Source organism: Tyto alba, unplaced genomic scaffold (assembly GCF_018691265.1).
Source record: "Tyto alba isolate M040663 unplaced genomic scaffold, T.alba_DEE_v4.0 Super-Scaffold_27, whole genome shotgun sequence".
NCBI classification, from domain to species: Eukaryota; Metazoa; Chordata; class Aves; order Strigiformes; family Tytonidae; genus Tyto; species Tyto alba.
In genome coordinates, this window is record NW_024881301.1 from 9,768,194 (window position 1) to 9,788,125 (window position 19,932).

General features: G+C 36.4%; 1 protein-coding gene across 2 annotated transcripts; it reads left to right on the top strand.

Moving 5' to 3' along the window:
* The first annotated feature begins 9 nt into the window (after positions 1-9).
* Positions 10-19,607, top strand: NDC80 (NDC80 kinetochore complex component). Of its 2 annotated transcripts, none has more exons than XM_042797898.1 (17): positions 10-50; positions 1,149-1,414; positions 1,878-1,964; positions 2,717-2,840; positions 2,981-3,153; positions 5,589-5,691; positions 6,518-6,607; positions 7,851-7,944; positions 9,702-9,808; positions 10,650-10,794; positions 11,073-11,278; positions 12,452-12,604; positions 12,875-12,964; positions 13,748-13,840; positions 15,336-15,466; positions 15,988-16,090; positions 16,451-19,607. In XM_042797898.1, the coding sequence occupies exons 2-17, from the start codon at positions 1,314-1,316 to the stop codon at positions 16,571-16,573; spliced, it is 1,923 nt and encodes a 640-aa protein (XP_042653832.1). In that variant the 5' UTR covers positions 10-50; positions 1,149-1,313; the 3' UTR covers positions 16,574-19,607. The 2 variants fall into 2 exon arrangements, with proteins under 2 accessions (XP_042653832.1, XP_042653831.1); XM_042797897.1 differs by having other exon boundaries at positions 45-128.
* The last annotated feature ends 325 nt before the right edge of the window (positions 19,608-19,932 follow it).

The window sequence follows — 19,932 nt, forward strand, 5'->3', positions numbered from 1 at the left end:
AGTAGGCGGGCGGATTTGAAATTGAGGGGAAGGCATCGGCGCTGCTACTGGTAACGGCTGGGCGGATGGGACGGGTCTCTCCGCGGCGCGGCCTTTCCCCGCCGAGGGGCTGGGCTGACGTCTGTGAGGTGGGCGGCAGGCTCGGTCCCGCGGGAGCCCTCGGCCGCGCACCGGGGGAGCGCCGGTTCTGTGAGGGGGCTGGGCCCGGCGGAGATGGGGGGGGGGTGCGGGGGGGCTGTTGGCGTGCAAACGCCACTGGTACCCTTAGGTACGGTTTAAACACGCTGCTAGTGTAAGTGGGGGGAGTTGCACCCAGGTCTGCCGCGCCCCTGTATTTTTATTGCTGGCGTGTTGATTCTAGTAAACTCTGCTCTTAGGCTAGTCGTTTGGCACGTTTAGGAAAACAATTTACTGTGTCTGTGGTGGATCCCTGGTAAAATAACAGAAGAATGCAGCTTCTTCCCCAGAAAAAAATGAGGTGATGGATAATCTGCCCTATGAAGTGGCCCTAAGCTAAACTCGGTCGTGGTTTTTGAGAAGTGGAACTAGAATGTGAAACGCAGTTTATATTGATAATGTTGTTTTGGTAATGTTTGTAATGAGGATTATTTATTAGCTAGAATTCAGTCAGTTGAGCTCACCCCACAGATAAAATAGATCCTATGTGGAGAGCAAAAGTTGGCATTTTTTGCAGAGTTAATTCTATTTACCTCAAAATCCCACTTAATACCTCTGTGGGGACAGTTCAGTACTTCTAGTTTGATTTATATTTTGTGTGTGTTGTCTGAAAATAGCAATAATATTATCTCAGAATAAGTTTTCCAATTATTGTGGTATGTTACTGTGAGATCATTTGCAGAATCAATAGCCAGGCTCAGTATTAGTGGCTAAGGAATAGATGAATGGCTGAAGTGCTACAAACAGTAGTCATGTTAGTGTGCCCTTTCTCCCAGCTGATTGCACTGAGAGACTTCTTAAGCTGTTCTGCATATGGAACCTGCAGGTTAGAAACAACTAGATATAAGTAAAAGCAAAATAGTAGGTTTGGAACAAGCACTGGCACTTTCATCAATTAAATAGCTAATTTGAAATTCTGTGGCTGCTGCTATGTAGTTCTGGAGTTTGACATGCAATTTTTTTTTTTTAAGAGAACCTGATATTTCTGGAAACTCTGTCGGGCTGGTTAGTCCAAAGTACGCTCCTACTTGATTATTCTGACCCTTTGGAAAGTCATTGTGGTGGTTACAAAAGCAAATACTCTTAGATCCTGGATTTTCCAATACCAGCAGATTGTGATTTACAGTTCAATCACAATGAGACGAAGCTCAAGTACTGCCGGAAGCAGTAGCCGGCAATCTATGATGGCACTGAGAGTGCAGGACAACAACAAGATGGGTCTTCAAACACCTCAGATGTAAGTATTGCTGATCATCTTGCTAAGAATAGGTACATAAACCTAACTCTGAAGAGGTTCACTGTAGCGTATTTGTGTGAGTAGCAACTGAAAAAAAGAATGGGAGCAGGGAGAAGGAGGCTCCTTGCAGCCAGGGATATTTACACAAGTGCTGCAGTTCTGCAAACAAATATTAATCTACTTGTATACCCTTGACACATTTCAAATTGTAATACTTTTTCTTACACATTTCTTACATACCCAGGTGGCTAGGTACAGGTGTGTATAAAATGTATACTTACAAATCTTCTTGCAGAAGTAGTTTTGATAATGGACAAATAATGCATGAAAATTAGTTGACTTTTCTAAGATGCTGTTATGCTGAAGATTCCTAGGCTTATATGCATGTATTTATAGTTTTCTTACATGAGCAAAAAATGAAACGATAGAAATAGTAACTTGAATCCTTCTCCCTATCCCTCAGGAAGGACAGAGGTACATTTGGGAAGCTGAGCATGAGCAAACCTACATCTGGAACTTTGGACAGAAAAGTCAGCTTTTTTGGGAAGAGGTACTGATAGTTTTAGATCTCTGTACTGTAAAAAAAAAAAAAAAAGGCAGTAACAGCCCTACATAATTTTGTAATTTTTCTCTCTTGACAGATTTTCGTTATAGGAAATAATGGATCTGAGGCCAGCAGACCTGAAGGTCTGCCTTCCTCCACTCTTTGATCACTAAATAATAATTCTTTGGAGAAGGAGTTGATCTGAGAGCTGTTCTTCCTTTTGGGAATAATGTGTGCTGCAGACCTTAAGATCTGTTTAAGGAAGAACAATATCTCGAGTACACTCTGCCTGAGTTTCTTCTCTCTAAGATGCAAACTTTCAAAAATTCTATAATCTTTCAGCTAAATTCACAGCTTGCTGTGTTCTGATGTCTTGAAGCTGCCTTCTTTCATAGGACCCCGCTGTTGCAGGGATCTATTCCTTTTAAATATACCTTAAATATTTTAGTCTTTATTTTCAATCACCTCCATCATTTTGTTTCTTCATCTTTGGGTTATTTTTCTGCTCTATAAAACGTTCTATCAAGAAATTTAAGAAAATATTCATTTAGGATACAGTAATCCCTCTGTTGTATGTGTGCATCATGGCTTCCAGGTTTATGTTTTCCAGTTATCCTAAATAAAGAGAAATCTTCAGGCATCCCTTTGCATAACACATGGAAACGAAATATAAAGGTAGCAACTGTAGTGACTTAAACATTAAGAGGGGTTTTTTTATATGTATACTCACAAGAACTATGTTCATTTTTTGTTCTTAGAACTAGTGGGGCTGGAGGCTCACGCAACAGCCAGTATGGTGTGTTCGGTACAGAAAAGATCAAGGATCCCAGGCCACTTCATGACAAGGCATTTATCCAACAGTGTATCAAGCAGCTTTGTGAGGTAACTTATTAACTTATTCTAAAATAGGTATAAACTTATTCTAAATTGGGTATAAAAAATACTAATCAAAATATTTATTTTTCATGGCTTCGACTTTAGATTTTATTTAGTGACTAACATAACATGTTTCTTTTTCTCAGTTTCTTGCTGAAAATGGTTATGCCCATAATGTTTCCATGAAATCACTACAGTCTCCATCGGTTAAGGACTTCTTAAAAATCTTCACTTTTATCTATGGATTTCTCTGCCCTACTTACGAACTGCCTGACTCAAAATTTGAAGAGGAAATTCCCAGAGTTTTTAAAGAGCTTGGGTAAGATCATTATTGTTAGTCTGTTGTGCTAAATAGAAATGATTCTGCTAGAAATTTAAAAGCTAAGAATTCTGCGTGATAGCTTGGAGGAATGGATAGGCTTTTTTCTTCAGACGAGACTCTGAAACTTCAATTGTGTGACTTTTGTTTCAATTTTGTTTAGCTTTAAGTTTTTTACTCATTATCAAACTCTACTATACATTTTAGACTTGAGTTTGCAGAGCTATAGGCTCTTGGAAGCTTGCTTTGTCATGTAAAATCTAATTAATTATCTTTATGTGTATTAAACTTTGAAAGACAGACGCAAATTTTTTTTTTACAGACTCTTCTGGTTCATTCTGTTAAAATCCAAGAACTAAAAAACATTTTCAGAATGTTGGATCAAGTTCATTTAGATAAAAATACTTTTTCCTGTAATTTTTCATTCCCCTTTCAAAGTATGGGGTGGAAATAACAAAAATTACTGCTGAGGTGGAGGAAAAAAAAAAAAAAAAAAAAAAGAAAACCGCTAAGTAGTTGGGTGTTTCATTTCTAATCTTATTCAGTAAGTGCTTGGAATCATTAACGCACCAATACTTTCCAAGGAAGAAAATCCTCTGCCTGTCGATAATTTTGAATGTTCAATCTCATTAAAAAAAAAGAAAAAAGTGAAGTATATTTTACTTCTGTAGATTTGTGCCCATAATGATGTCAAAGCATCAGGGCTCCTTAGATGTAGGTATAAGTATGTTCTGTTCACTTCGCAATATTTTAATAAAATTTTGTTATAACCTATAACTTTTGAAACTGCTGACCTAGCTGAAATGTTGAAAAGGAAGTTGCTCTCAAGAAGCTTTACGCTGCTGCACCAAGAGTGTAATCATGGATAAAAAGACTTATTTTGAGAACTCATTTTAAGTTGTCTTTTAAGAGTTAGAAAATGGACATAAATAATTCATGTTTAAAAAAAAAAAAAAATCTTGGGCTGAATGGTCCATGAGTGCTTATTTAGAAGTGTCAGTTTATCGGTAGCTTCTTGTTCCTAAAATAAATTTAGGCAGCTGTCAGTCTAAAGATGGAATAAAATCAGCACTTCTGTGTTCCTTGATCTGTAGAAGTTTTTGAGAGAATATCTGTAACTATCAATATAGCCTTTGTGTCCTGTATTTATAGGTAATATTAATACTGTAATATGCAGCTGTTCTGAAATTCTTTTCTTTAATTGCATGACATTAAGCTGATTGTCAGCTGCTTTTCTGTTTTCAAACTGTATTTGACCCATGTAGCAAGAATCTTGCCCTCTAAGAACAGGACTCCCGTGTATCAGTTTTTCATATGTTAGGACATCTTTCAGGCTTGTACAACAAATTTGGAAGCCTAAACCTCAGCCACTGGACTACTACTCCCTCTTTTGTGTTTGTTGCCTTTCCTTTGAGGTCTTTGTCTCAGCATGAATCACCTCATGCTCACAGGGCACCCACTCTTTTTTCCTTAGTACTGCAGTGCCCATCTCTCCTCCCATAGTAGCTTCAGAAAGAGAAAGACATCTGGCTGCTACCAAGTCCAAAGCAACATATTAAATTGAATAGGAAGGGGTTAAGATCTTTATGAAAGAATACTTTACACTTTTTTGTATGAGACCTTAATTGTTAATAGTCTTTGCATATGCAAAGAAAGTAATTTTCTTCAATATTTTCTGCAATAGCTAGACAAATGAGCAAGGAGATTGTCCCATTCTACACTGCACTGGTGCAGCCTCACCTTGAGTGCTGTGCGCAGTTTTGAGCGCCTCAATATAAGGAGGACATCGAACTATTAGTGTGTGTCCAGAGGAGGCCAACCAACATGGTGAAAGGCCTCAAGGGCAAGACTTGTGAGGATTGTCTGAGGTCACTAGGTTTGTTCAGCTTGGAGAAGACAAGGCTGATGTGACCTCATCACAGTCTACAACTTCCACAAGGGGGACCACGGAGGGGAAGGTGCTGATCTCTCTGGTAACCAGTAATAGGACATGAGGAAATGGAATGAAACTGTGTCAGGGGAAATTCTGATTGGACATTAGGAGAAGGTTCTTTACTGAGAAGTTGGTCAGTCCCTGGAACAGGCTCTCCAGGGAAGTGGCTGCCCCACCAAGCATGTCAGAGTTCAAGGAGCATCTGGACAATGCTCTTAGTCATATGGTTTAGTTCTAGATAGTCCTGTGAGGAGCAAGGAACTGGACTCGATCCTTATTGGTCCCTTCCCACTTGATATATTCTATGAATCACAAAATGAGAAACCCATAAGTGAATAAAGTAGTGCTGTAAGAACTCAGCCTATCTCCCTTTGATGTACAGTGTAAAGTACAATTGAATCTGCTCTGCATTCTATGCCTTGATCTACATGTAAAAATGTGATATTTTGTTTTCATCTCTGTTTGCCACAGCTTTAAAAATGTATTTTCTTTTGTTTTGTAGGTACCCTTTTCCTTTGTCAAAAAGCTCCATGTACACAGTGGGAGCACCACACACCTGGCCTCAGATTGTGACAGCTTTGGTTTGGTTAATTGATTGTGTCAAGGTAGCATTTGTCTTCTTTAAGCCAAATATTTCCACTTTTCGGGATTAAATGTCAGTTTCAATACAGATCTCTTAAATGCTTTCTAATAATCTTTGTTTGACATTTATGTAAATAAAAAGGTAGGTGTTCTTACCTGCCATCTGGGAACTAGCCCTTAGCCTTACTTCTAGTAACTTTTAAACTGAGTTTTTAATATTGTGATTATATTTTTTTTTTTAACTGTGTGCACTGGATAAACTTGTGTATGAGAGGAGGGAAGAATGACAGCATACATACATAAAAAAGTGAAAAGTTAATTGATATAATCATGAATCTTCAGTGCAGATTTTCTTGTAACATCTACCATCTTCTATTAAATTTGAAGTCTAAGGATGGAATTTTCCATAGCCATTATTTGAGTGTCCTGTGATTGTTGTACAGAGTGAGGGGATTTGTGTTTGGGTGGGGGTTTGGTGTTTTTTTGTTGTTTTTTTGTTTGTTTTTGGTTTTTTGGTTTGTGTTTTAAGTGATAAGTCTGCTGCTAGGTCAGGTCTGAGCAAAATTTGGAATCTGTGACAGAAGGTCATCATTGCTGAATTGGGCACACATGAAAGTCCCATCCTTTATGCTGAAAAGACACATTTGGTTTAGCAAGATAATTTAGCAGTGTTGAATGTCCAGTTAATGCCTCTTCATCTGTGCTTTTCACCAACTAAACACAGGCTCATTACCGTGATGTGATTGGTCACATTCTGAAGCAGCAACATTACACCCTGCTTGCTGAAATCCTAATCCAATGTTACTTTGCTTCTTAGCATAAACATGAAATTATACCTGTGCCTTTCAGTTGTATGCTGCCATGAGGGAAAATGCACCATCGTTTGATGATGGACAGAGCTGGGGAGGCGAGACAGATGATGGAATTGTACATAATAAGGTACTACATGAAATAATTTATCAGAATTGTTCAACTGAATCTTGCCTTATGATGTAAGAACACAATTTAAATATGTGACAACAATTTTAACTGTATTTATATATTCTGTTCAGTTTTATATTCAGAGTTCTCTAGGAAGTATAGTAGCATCGTAGAAAAAGCCTGATCAACTAGTTTCCTGAGCAGGCATCATGGCCAGTCATTGGTGAAGACTGGGTATTAAATTGAAATTACTTATTCTCTGAGTTGCTACTGTTTCTGCTCTCTTTTTCAGAGAAGGGGAGTCATGCTGTTTGTTTACTGTCTTAGCAGGGTCTCAGGTGTATTTCTCTTCAGTAATTGAGTCTTCTAAGGTTAACAGCAGTACAGTGTAAACAGTGACTTAAGTATAAATGTGGTGGCTTCTGCTGATACCTACTCAGTTCACCATCTAAAAATTGGTTGTAATGTTTAATTTCCAAGCCACAAAACAAGGTGACAGTGTAATTCAGTCAGTTAAATCCAGCACCTTGCTTTCTTTCTAATTTATCACAGATTATTATTACTATTCAGATTTAACTTAGTGTTAACTCAAAGCAAATGTTTGGAAGGGGTTGTATGATATGCCAGAACATTTAATTAGAAAATAGCAAAAATTGAATTCAATCAGAGTTTTGGACTAAAGGTTACAAACCTGACAGTTGACAAGTAAAAGTGCTTTTAAACTAAATGTGTGCTTATACACTGATACATACGCATATATGTTGAAACAGAATTTACAATACTGCTGTATTCTTCTGAAAGATCTGTAATTTAAAGTCTCCAGTAAACTCTTTTTGGGTAAACTTTCTTTAGATCACTTCTGACATCTGCATCTCTGAAGTGTAGAGGTCCTACTTCTTGTGGAGGTCTGTTAAACAGACCTACAGTTTCCATAAACTAGCTTGAGAGGATCATATGCTTTAAGATAATAAATTCTTAAATATTGTATTTACTAACCTTGTTAGGTATCCTAGAAAAACATACCAAGTATTTCTAAGCCTTTCTCAATGTGAATTCTAGATGCCTCCTTCTGCCTAGATATAATCCGTCGACATTCTACCATTTGAAGAGAGGAAAAGTTGATTTTTACAGAAGTGCAATCAAACCAGTTAAAGATATTTTTGGTGTCTGATTAATTCCATTGGTTGAGTAGATTTAGACTATCTAGATATATTACAGCCCTTTGAATCATTGAAATGAAAACTTTGTAAACTGTTTTCAGCTTTTCATGGACTACTCTGTGAAGTGTTATGAGCTCTTCATGAAAGGGAGAGATACTTTTGAAGAATTGGATGCAGAAGTACAGTCAAAATTAAGTAAGTTTTCATGTTTTAATGAAGTGTTTAATTGTTACTGGTTTCTCTTCTCTTAGCATCAGTTTTGCTCAGTTTATAAGTGAAAGTAATCTGTGGTAAGGGAACCAGAAATTCCCAGGTACTGCTCAGTTACTTTGACTTAATTCTCTTCTTTTTATGCATTGTCACTGGTACAGACAGACAGGTCATGGTCTGCTGTCAGCTGTACCTGTGTAACCCTATTGTCCTCCATGGCTTTGTGGCAGAAAAGCTGTATGCTGTTCTTCAGATGCAAATTCCATCTATGCAGATGATTCTTGTTTCTGTCTGACAAAGTTAACAATTAAAAAAAGAAAAATATTACCAGAGGATGCACATCTAATAAGTAAGAAAGGTCAGCTTCTAAACACTCTGAAAACAGTCTGCAAGTGTTCCAAACTCTTGTGAAGGTTCCCATATATGATTCAACAGTACCTGTGTTTGTCTTCAGGGAGATGGAAAATGATTAATATTTTTTGACTCATTCATCACTGCCCTGGTTTGAGCTGGAATAGAGGTAATGGTTCTTCTCAGTAGTGAGAATAGTGCTGTGGTTTGGATTCAGTGTGGGGTTTGCTATGAGAAGAACGCTGATAACACTGTTTTCAACTGTTGCTGAAATTCCAAGGACTCTCCAACTCCTCGTGCCCTTGCCTGTGCACAGGGAGCATGGCCAGAGACTGGACCCAAATTGGCCAATGAAATATTCCATATCATGTAATGTCATGCTCAGTGTATAGAGGAGAGGTGGTTGGGAAGGGGCTCGCTCTTGCTTCTGGGATTGCATTTGCTGGATCTTGATATTTCGGGATCGCCAGCTGGGAACAGGCTGGGTATTGGTCAGCGAGTGGTGACCAATTGCATTGTGCATTGCCTGTTTATACTTTCTATTATTGTCACTGTTTTATTACCATTATTAAACTGCTTTTATCTCAACCTGTGAGTCTCCCGTTACCCCTCCAATTTTCTCCCCCATTCCCAGGTGGCGGAGGGTGGGGGAGCGGCTGTGTGGTGTCTGGCTGCCAGCTGGGTTCAAACCACAACAATCACCTACAGAAATAAAAACAGAGTATGAGAACAAAGAGGAAAAATAGTTCTCACTTTCTGTGGCCTCCTGTGAAAAGCCAGACTAAGGACACTTCTGTTGTAAGCTGGAGCCATCAGTTGGGGAGAAAACCTAAGTTACCAGAATGTTATTAGATCCTAGTAGGAAAAAGTAATCATGCCACTGTTTGGCAAAGACTGAGGGGAAGTAGGAGAAAAGATGTCTCAAGAGGCGATGAAGTGTGTGGATGAGAAAGAAGTATACAAATTGGACTTACCTTGCGAAGCTGAAACAGATGAAATCTTATCTAACAAACACTAATCTATAATGTGGGCTGTAGTGTGAGAGTTTGGAAACTGACCACACAGGAGTGATTTTTGAACTCTCTTTATGACATGAGGACTGAAAAGCTTTTTTTTCTTGTTTGTTTAGAGTTTTTTGCCTATTTGCTTTGTAATGAAAGGTTTTTTTGATGGGTTTTACTGATTGCTTTCTTGTTTGGTTTTGGTTGGTTTTTTTGTTTGTTTGGGTGTTTGTCTTTGTTTTTTTGGGGTTTGTTTTTTTTTTAGTTTAAAATAATTGTCTAGATAAATGGGTATTTACTGTGCTGAAGCTAAAATACAGATAATCAGATTAGGTGATGATATTGAGTGAGATTAATTTGTAACCATCCCCCTCATTTTTTTTTCCCCAGAGGATTTATTTAATATAGATGAATTCCAGATAGAAAGTTTAGCAGCTGACAACAAAAGACTTCATGAAGAGATTGCCAGACTAGAAAAAGAAAAGGAAACTGAGCCGGTTAGTAAATTGTAGCTATGCTTGTTTATATGGTAGAGTTGAATTTTCTGCTATTAACCATTGTCATTATTAAATGATACTAATGTTTCAGTACAGCAAATCAAAAATTATTTTCAGTACTATATGAGATTTTTAATTAGGCCAGGTTATTGCAAACTACACCACTATAATACAAGGCACTTACTGTGGAGTCTTCAATCACTATTTGTTTGGTATTGTGCAAGTATTTTCCAGTAATGAGACCTTGCATTGGCTGAAATATTATTAAAATAATTGAACTGGTTTTTTTTTTTTTGAGCTTCAACATTATCTGTTCCAAAAGTGTTGGTATGATAACTTCTTAGGAGACAAGAGCGTGGGATTCAGTGGTAACAATATATTTTAGGGAAAATACTTTGTTTGAAAAGATGGACTCTGCTTTTAATATATCATGAGTTTAAAAATGGTTTATTTGCTGTGTAGCTTTCAAATTAAGATTCCTGCCTACTGTGCAAAATGCGCTGCTTGTATTCCCAACTTTCTTTGCCCTTAATCTGCCCTTTGTGTATTATTATACTTAAATTGTGAATTACCTGTAGTAAGAACTTTCTTAATGCAATGTCTAATGCAAATCAAAGACTAAAAGCTGAAATTCAAGAATTAATGTACAAACAGCGTTTTCAGCCTTTTTTGCTTTTATTTTAAGGATGCTTAACTGGATTCAGCTGTCACAAAGATAAAAATTTATTAAAATTCTTTACTCTTATACTATTGAAGTTAACCAATTATTATATTGCCTGGAAGGCCAGATCATTATTTTAGATTAACATAATAGTGGTTGCTTTTTCCATCCATTTACTAGGATCGTAGAGTATCACTAAGAAATCTGAAATCATCTCTTCAAGCAGATGTCCAGAAATACCAGGCTTATTTGACTAATCTAGAATCTCATATAGCCATCCTTGATCAAAAAATGGAAGGTGTTAATGAGGAAGTTGAGACAGCAGGTAAGAAGGCCTTGGTCACAAATGGGATAGTGAAGCTAGAAATAGGTTTAAAATAATTGTAATCCTTAGCTTAAGGACAGAGTTGAAATACTTAATGTCTGTTGATGCTACAAATAAACTTTCCAAAATGGATTGCTAGTACAGAGATTTTTTGGCTGATAGCTGTTTGTAAACTAATGAAATACAGATACTATTTATTCATAAAAATATAGATAGATTAGGTTTAACTATATCAGCTGGTATTTTACATCCTTTTCACAAATGCTTTGTGAACTTAGAAATGGAAGTAGAAGCAATGAAGCAGGAGAATGCCCGTCTCCAGCACATCTTTGATAACCAAAAGTACTCAGTTGCGGACATTGAGAGAATAAATCACGAGAGAAATGAGCTGCAGCAAACCATTAACAAGTTGACTAAGGAAGTGGAAGCAGAAGAACATCAGCTATGGAATGAAGAGCTAAAATATGCAAGGAATAAAGAGGCGGTATGTGAAAACCCTACTACACTGAGAGGTGGCTATTGGTTTTTGTCATGCAAGCTTAAACTTGGGACTTGGACTAATACTAACTTCTTTACTAAATAATCTAATAACAGCATAGGTATGTCTTAACAGGCTAAAGCGACAAGAATGGCTTTTGCTTATAATGTCTCTGAAAAAAATGTTTCTTTGCCCCTTTTATGTTTTGAGCATAATGGATACATTCTTTTATTTTTTTTTCCTGAATCATAAGAGACTTAGCTAGAATATGACCACTGTCAGCTCTCACTGTTATAGCATCAAGAGCTTTGATACCATTAGCCTGAAATTGCTTGTGTTAAGATTTCACAGCAAGGAAGTAATGCAAAATTAGTGCTCTGAATAAATATCACTGCATGCATTTAGGGACAGATTGGTCCTTTATATGGAAGTTCTAATAGTTTTTAAGGGCCAGATTCAGTTCCCTCAAACAGAATTAAAAGATGTGGTCCTATAAGTGGCGAGACTTAAATTTCAGCTTTGCTAGATGGAGAACTAAAAAAAAAAAAAATTTTAAATATGGTTTGCATTTGGCAGGGTTATGCTTAATACCACATACTTGATAAACTTAAATTTCTCATACTGTGCAAGTATGAAACACATAAAACTGGAAAAATACATAGTTTGGTGTTTGTATATAAATGGTACTCATTAATCAGAACATAGAGCATTTAATAAGCTTTGTCTAGAGGTATGTTCAAGTTAAAGTTTGTTATTAGGATGTGTGGCTGTGTGGCATTTCCTGTCAAAACCAATGACAGGGCATATCAACATGATGACTGATTGTTATTTTAGTTATTTATATTATTTCCAAGCATGTTTGTCTTTTCCTATCAACTAATCCTCAAAACCTTGAGGCAAAAAAATATATGACAGATGAGTAGGGAAAACCACAGGTGAAACCATTCAGTCTGTCATACACACTGAGAAACCTTGCAGGGCAAACAAGGAATCATAAAACAGCACTTAATTCAAACAATGCAGGCTGCTGTACATACAGCTCTTGCATACTGTGACGTGACATGGAATCACGTTTGTACAGAGCAACTGAGAAACCCGTTTGAAGTACTATATGAATACTTTTTGCAAAGCTTTTCACTTGTTTCTTCTATGATTTTTGCCCTTTTCTCCTTGGAACAGATCGAAATGCAACTGGCAGAGTATCACAAAATGGCTCGAAAGCTGAAATTAATTCCAGTAAGTGCTGAGAATTCCAAAGGCCACAACTTTGAGATTCATTTTAATCCTGAGACAGGACCAAATTGCCTAGTCAAATACAGAACTCAGATCAAGGTAAGTAAAGTTAACACTGAACGTTTCTGTTACCACTCACAAAAAAAATGTGTTTCTTTGGAACTGTTGATAGGTCTCTCAACCTCTCTGTGAAACTTCACTGAAAACCTTGTGTGATTCATTGCTGTATCTACATTATAGTATAGAAAGGAAATTTTGTATTGGAGGGTACACCAGCTTAAATAAAAAACAGGAGAGGGGATAGGTGTACTGGGGTTAGTTCAAAGTAACAAATTGCGTTAGCCAGATCTTCTTGTATGTGTATTACAGGCTCCCCTTATGGAGATCATAAACCAGACTGAGGAAGAAATTAGGAAAGTTACTCAGCGGAAAATGACATTGGAAGATACTTTGGAACAGGTGTGTTGGCTAATGAAGATTAGGACTAAGATACTATAATATCTGCTGGTATCATTTGATCTTTTGCAGGGTTGAAGTGTAGTTTCATGGGCTGTTTTTTTGTCTGGGTTGGTTTTGTTGGGGTTTTTGGCAGGTGGGGGAGAAGCTGTGAGAAGATTGCTTTAATTATGATGTAACCTAAAAGTTGTTTGAGAATTAGGGTCTCCTACCATTGGTTGAAATGTGTATTTCCTGCATTGAAGATTATGCAGCTTACATATATTTGACAATAAACATTGGAAAGACTTGTTTTTAATAAGTTGCCGATTCCAGTCTGTTGTGTGGCTTACCATCACTGACAACACTGGGCTGAGAATGGATTAGGAGGAGAATGTTAAATTTCCCCCTTCTTCTTCCCCTACCTCAGCTTTTATAGCTGAGCATGACAGTATATGGTACAGAATATCCTTCTGGCCAATTGTGGTTAGCTGTCCTGGCTATGCGCCTTCCTAACCTCTTGCCTGCCCCTACCCTACTCACTGAGGGGCCCTGGGAGGGAGCAGAAGCCTTGATGCAGTGCAAGCGCTATGCAGCAACAGCCGAAACATTGGTGTGTTACCAACACTGGTTTAGCCACCTATCCAAACCAAAGAACCATAAAGGCTGCTATGAAGAAAATTAATGCCATCCCAGCCTGGCCCAGTTTAAATATTTCTGGGCTATCATGTGTTGTTTGTGACAGCATGGATTTATATGTTGGAATTCTTTTTGAATTCTATTTCCTTGGTCGTGTTTTCATTCTAGGTGAATGTAATGGTAGTGGACAAGAAAAGCAGTGTGAAAACACTGAAAGAAGAAGCTGAAAAGCTGGATGATCTTTACCATCAAAAGCTTAAGGTAGAACTTCTTATAGGCTGGTGACAATTTATCCTTAATGATATCCTTATCCCTAATCTCTGTATTTATAATTAATTTTTTGGTTTGTACTTTAGTTTGGTTGGACCTCTGCCCTTGCCTCTTCCTACTCCTCTTGCAGGATTCTGTCTTTCTTTTCAGAAATATTTGAGTGCTGCCTTAAGCGAATCAGCTTTCACTTTCTTGTAAGAGAATTTGGCATCATAATTTGGCAGACCCTGTAAATCATAAGCTACTACATCCAGCAGTAAAACCAATGGCAATCATCTCCAGACCTCAGGATGTCTTAAAGCATGTGCTTGATGGAGATTTTAGCATTAACAGAATATGCCTTGTCTATTCAGTTTTTATATAATAAATATACTTACAGGCTTTAGGAAACATGTTTAATCACATGAAATAATGTTTTCTTTAGTTTTTAACTAAAAGGATATTGAATGTTTTAATGATATAAAATTGTTGCTTGCTTTGTTTTTCTTTCCCAGTGGGGGAGCAGTCCCTATCCTTTTGGTCACTTCTAATTTAGCAACAAAACATAGCCCTCTCAGTTAACGACTAAGCAGCTGCTTCAGTATGTCCCAGTTTCTCTAACAGCATGGCTTTGCTGGGGCTGGGGTGCCCAGGCAAAAAATGCTCTTTGAATTAAGCTAGTGTTTAACATATCTGCTCTTACAAATCCAAACTTCTGTGCTGTAACTGTGAAACTGGGTTATTTCAATGTGAATACCTGCTTAGGTGGCCGAAGGCAATTAATTTAGTTTATTGCTTCCAAAAACTCCTATGCTGTTTGATCTATGCTGTTGCATATGCTTTTTTCTCAAAGGGAGCTCATAAAATACTCAGTTGCAGCTGGATAGTTTATAAAAAGACAGTCATGTAATTCCTCATGTAATTTTGAAGATGCTGTCCATAAGACTTCAGTATTAAAATTATTTTTGAAGGATGGTGTTTCTGTAGTTTACCAGAATTGTATGTTTAGTTGATGGTAGAATTTAGTCTGCTATTGTGCTAAGTATAGTGTCAACACTGTCATTCTCTTTGGAGATGATTACTTACATTTTGTACTCATCTTTCAGACACAAAAGGGAAAAGCAATTTTCTCAGTCAAATGTGATTTTGTTTTTTTAACCTAGAAATAGTTCATGATGTTCCATTTCTAAGATACTTAAATTAGGTCGATAACACTTCTTGAGATGAACTTCTAAGGGAAAACCATTGCAAAACAGACATTGAAATACAGTTAGAGAAATAAAGGGAAGATTAGGCTGGGTTTGGGTGGAAGATGATACAGAAAATACCTGAAACTTTGTTTGGGGGGATGTCCTTGGGGTTTTTAAGTTCTGAGTTTGGAGTTACTTGTGTGAATTCTGAATTTGAGTATCAGGATGTAATCAGGTAATTTAAAGGAGAAAAAACCTAATTACTTCCTGAGTTATGCAATTTACTTTTATTTTTCCTTCTTTCCTTACGTTTATAGGAGGCAGAAGAAGAAGAGCAAAAATGTGCAAATGAACTGGAATTGTTAGAAAAGCATAAACAATTACTTGAGAGTGGTGTCAATGAAGGCCTCAGTGAAGCCACAAATGAATTACATGATCTTCAAAGACAGTAAGGCCCATACTTTGTTTGTGTCATTTATTTCGGTTTGTATGTGTTTTGAGGATAAAGACGTTTTCTTGAATCCTAACAAAATTCTTTGGTGAGCGGCTATCCATCTCAGTATATTAATTTTACAAAATTGCAATTGAAAGATGTTTTTCCTCGACATTTAATATTTTGCTAGAAAATTTGTCTGCTGTATCAGAACGCCTGTTTTCCAGGTAATTTTTTTTCATATATATGTATGGTTGTAGTAAAGAAATTTAGTTTGTTTCCAAACTTACATGACAACTAAATTTTTACAGCCAGAAGTCTGTAAAGACTATTCTGACTCTTAAGGTATTTTGTTTCTTACTGGTTAGCACATCCTTCTTCTAAATTGAGTATTAACATACAAATCTAACTTGGTTCAAGTTAATACTAACAGAAAAAATTATGGCTAAACATGACAATACATCAGACTTGGTGATGTGATTCTTTTACATGTCAAATTTTGTAACTAAAGACATGACTTTGGGTGTCTTTTTTAGATACCAAGTTGTTATGCAGACAACAACAGAAGAAAGCAGGAAAGCTGGTGATAACTTGAATCGTCTTTTAGAAGTGATTGCTACTCATGTTGTATCAATAGAAGTAAGCTAAAATTTTATATTCAGAATTAAATCTTTCTAAGGACATTTGCAACTGCAGTTAAACACATGGAAATTAGAACTTACTCTTTCCGATGTATTAATTATTTAAGGATGCTGCACTGACTGTATTATAGTTAAATACATTTTTTGGACAAAACCTTTGGTATAAATAATCAGAATTGATCATTAAATTTCAGCAGTAACACCCCATCAGGTTTAATGTGCTTCTGGTAGATGTCTTTCAGAGAAGCATTTAACTGAAATCACTTAACCTGTGCAATGATTGCTTAACATGCTTTAGCAGAGTGAGTACAAGAGAGAGCATGATAGTTCTAATAAACTTTCTGTAATTTTTTTCTAGAAATATCTTGATGAACAGAATGTGAAAATTGACAGAGACTATGAAGAATTCATGTCTGAAGATCTATTGTCAGTCTTAAGCAGAATTCTAGATAGTTATAAAAAGAAGGCTGAAAGTCTGTAATTACCAGAAAAGTGAAGATGAAAATTTTGCTATTCTGAAGCTCTGGTATGGTGCCATCTAAAAGGATGGGTACTTCCTGCGTTTAGCAGTGAAACTGGTTTTAAGTGCAAGGAAATGTTTATGAACTTCCTTTGTTTTATTGACACAAATATATTAAAGAATTAAACAATATATTTGCATTTTCTTAAAGGCTTTGCTTACACATACTCCTTGCAATGTATTATACATGATTCCAAACATCTGTGACAAGACAGCCGTGGAACAACTCGATTTCATTTTTTTCTTTATAATCAAATCATTTGTGCTCCTCTAGAAACATTAGTAAGACAAGAGTTCAGTTAACCTGTTAAAGTAACGAGCCAGAGTGGAATTAAAGATGGAACCACAGTGACAGCACAAATGTAGAGGGTATGGACAACTTGAAATACTGCTACTTAAAAATAACTAGTGGGTTTTTAAACATGTAAGACTGCTAACTGAGAAAAGTTATGCTTTCCTTTCTGGAGAGTAGTTTGTGTATTTTGTAATTTACGTGTGTATTTAGTGCAGATGCGTGACAGAGCACATCTTTCCCCAAGTCTTTTAGTAGGAAGATCAAATGTAAATGTCTTTCAGGCTGCTGCTTGTTCAGTTATCCATGAAACTGCCCAGAGACCCCTCTTACATCAGTAAGAATTTTCTTTTTTATTACAAAAAAACTCTGAAAAAATCAGTAGTAGTTATACAGTCGTCTTGTAAATAGTCTAGAGAAAGAAAGGTAGACAAAGTTCTGTCTATATAACTGCTCACAGTCCCAGATGAAACTTCACTATGCTGCCTGAATATGCATACCAGCAATAGCTCTAAGTAGGACTTAGACATATGAATCATGGCAATATAGTTGTCACATCCCAGCTTAACAGTAGTTAATCAGTTGTAGATTTGGCTAATGTTGGATACAGTAAAATGATCTAAAATGAGTCTGTATTCTTGTTAGACCAGTAGGACAGATTCTATTTGATTTTTCTTCCTCAGTAAATTAGCAGTAAAATTTGTGTATGGGGAGCTCCCGTTCAAATGCATTGAAGAAAATGTAACCCCACCTCATGAATGTGTACTTCTTTCTTCAGTGCTATGTGGAAGTAGTATCTTCTTACATACTCTGTATATACCTTTGTGTTTAAGAAAAGAGAAAAAAAGACCATTTATGTCTTGGATATTTAGTTTATGATGGTATTTCCTAATAAAAGTATTGAAGTATTTGAGTGTTTTTAAGAGTTCAGTAGTAAATATAACTGATTCAAATATGCAATGATAAAAAAAAACTTTGCAGTCTGTTCAAAAGTTCTTAGCAGCCAATAGCTAAATGAAGTTGCCCCTTAATTCTGTAATTAGACACAATATTTGAATAAATTGCAGATCCTTAGGATATACAACTAAACTTGAGTTGGACCATCTGAACAGAGGCTGCAAATAAAAACTGAATTGTCTTTAAATCTGGGCTATTTTTGCAGAGCATTTATAAAACTCAGTTGTCTGATGCATGAATCTTCAGGCTCGGGTATGAGAACTTTGATTTGGATATTATGATGGCATTATTTAAGCTTCTAACTTTATGTTCTTTCGTTGTACTCTAAGTTTAATTTGATGGCTATAAGTTTTCTGACAGGTGAGTAGTAGTTCTCCTTTCTTCCGTTGTCCTCTTTCATTTTACCTTTACGAACTCTTTTTCTGTAACAGCCTAGTCATCATCTTTCTAATATTTTTGTTATCTGGAGCAATAGTCTTCTAATTAAGCAAAACTGTAACCCAGACAGAATAATCATGGTTTTTTTAAAATATGCTTATTTAGGGGCTATGCTCTCTTGGATGCCCAGTACTGTTTGTCTGCTTCTATAGCTGACTGTTCTTGTGTTTGTTGGTATCTGCAGGTTCTTTGCCATGTGGAGCAGTCAGTTGACTAAGTAAATGAAAGCAAAATAAATGTCACTTCCAAGGACTAATACTAACCCAATGGTAACGGGTTAAAGAATCAAGGTCACAACCACCCTTCTTCATGTACTGGCAAATGTTATATTCTGAAATTAAAGTAATTTAAGCAATAAAAAGGTCACATTTGTAATGCTGGCAACATGCTTTGGTTATTGGGCTGAACTATTGGTCTGTATGTCAGTTAAACTAAACTGACTTTTGAACCAGCTCAGGCTTTGATCTAGGTTTTGTAAAATACTGTGGGGATTTTTATGTCATAATATAACATAGATTAACATCAGCCAATGTTTACTGGGTAATAAGTATTCACATTTTCAAATGTACATAATTTTTCAGTGCTTCTTGAAAATGGTTCCTGTGTGATATTTGAAGTCAGGTAGTCAGTTATTTTTTGTGTTCTGGGATATGATTTTTAAATTTAGACAACAGACACCAGAACAAAATTACTGCTCTTGTTTTGATTTTGTTTCTTTTTAACCAGAATGTAAAGTCTTAATCAGAATCTACTGCTGGCACCTTTCACAGGCACCTCTCAGAATCTACCACTGCACATCTCAGTAGTATGAATTGTTTGTAACTTTGTTTTTGGCTTTTGTATGGACACATTTCCCTCTCTGCTACTGTATCTTCTGTACAGTTTACTTAATATGCTGTAAGCTTATGTATTTTTATACTTAATAAAATTTATGAAACCTGATTCTCTAAAGGATAGATTCTTACTGCAAGTATAGAAACAGGACATAGAAAGCACCATTAATTTGATTTTCCTAGAAGAACTAGATAATTATCTTAGCAGTAGATACTGACTCCCTGACTCTCCTTGCTGTTAAGCATCCATTGTGTAGAGGAAAAATAAATGTATGAAACACCTGTTTCTGATAAATTCCAAAGGAATAAAAATCCTTAACATTTTTAAGCATAGATGGCTTCTTAGAAACTTTAAGGAGCAGAGGTTCAAGGTACTTTGACAACTGATGTATGTGTGTAGGTATCCCTTTGGCGTTAACATTCAAAACCAACCTTTTGCTAGCTTAAGCATTAAAGGACTATTTCTTTTACATTACTACATTTCCATCTGTTTGGTTTGTGGTTGTTTTTTTTTTTTTTTAAACATTTGATTCTGCAGAAGCATGGTAGAGCTCTCTGTATAGCTTTATTCTTTCCCCTGCAGTATGTTGCTTTTTTAAATTTTGGTGTCAGAAATTTGCATCACTGTTAAAAACTGACTAGTTCATTTTGGAGTACCTGAGTGCATCATCTGAGCCTGATTAAGGTTTTAAATTTCCAGAGTCCATTCAGCTCACATGTATGAGGCTACTCAGACCCTTCTCCTTGGTAAAAGCAATGCACACTATAGCATGTCTATGCAAGTCTTTAGTTCCAAGCTG

What these genes read in the sequence shown, in the direction of transcription:
- NDC80 (XM_042797898.1), top strand. Translation starts at nt 1,314, where the DNA reads ATGAGACGAAGCTCAAGTACTGCCGGAAGCAGTAGCCGGCAATCTATG. An exon ending in GTCAGCTTTTTTGGGAAGAG is followed by an intron (nt 1,965 to 2,716) that starts GTACTGATAGTT and finishes TTTTGTTCTTAG; the next exon opens with AACTAGTGGGGCTGGAGGCT. An exon ending in AAGAAAAGGAAACTGAGCCG is followed by an intron (nt 9,809 to 10,649) that starts GTTAGTAAATTG and finishes TCCATTTACTAG; the next exon opens with GATCGTAGAGTATCACTAAG.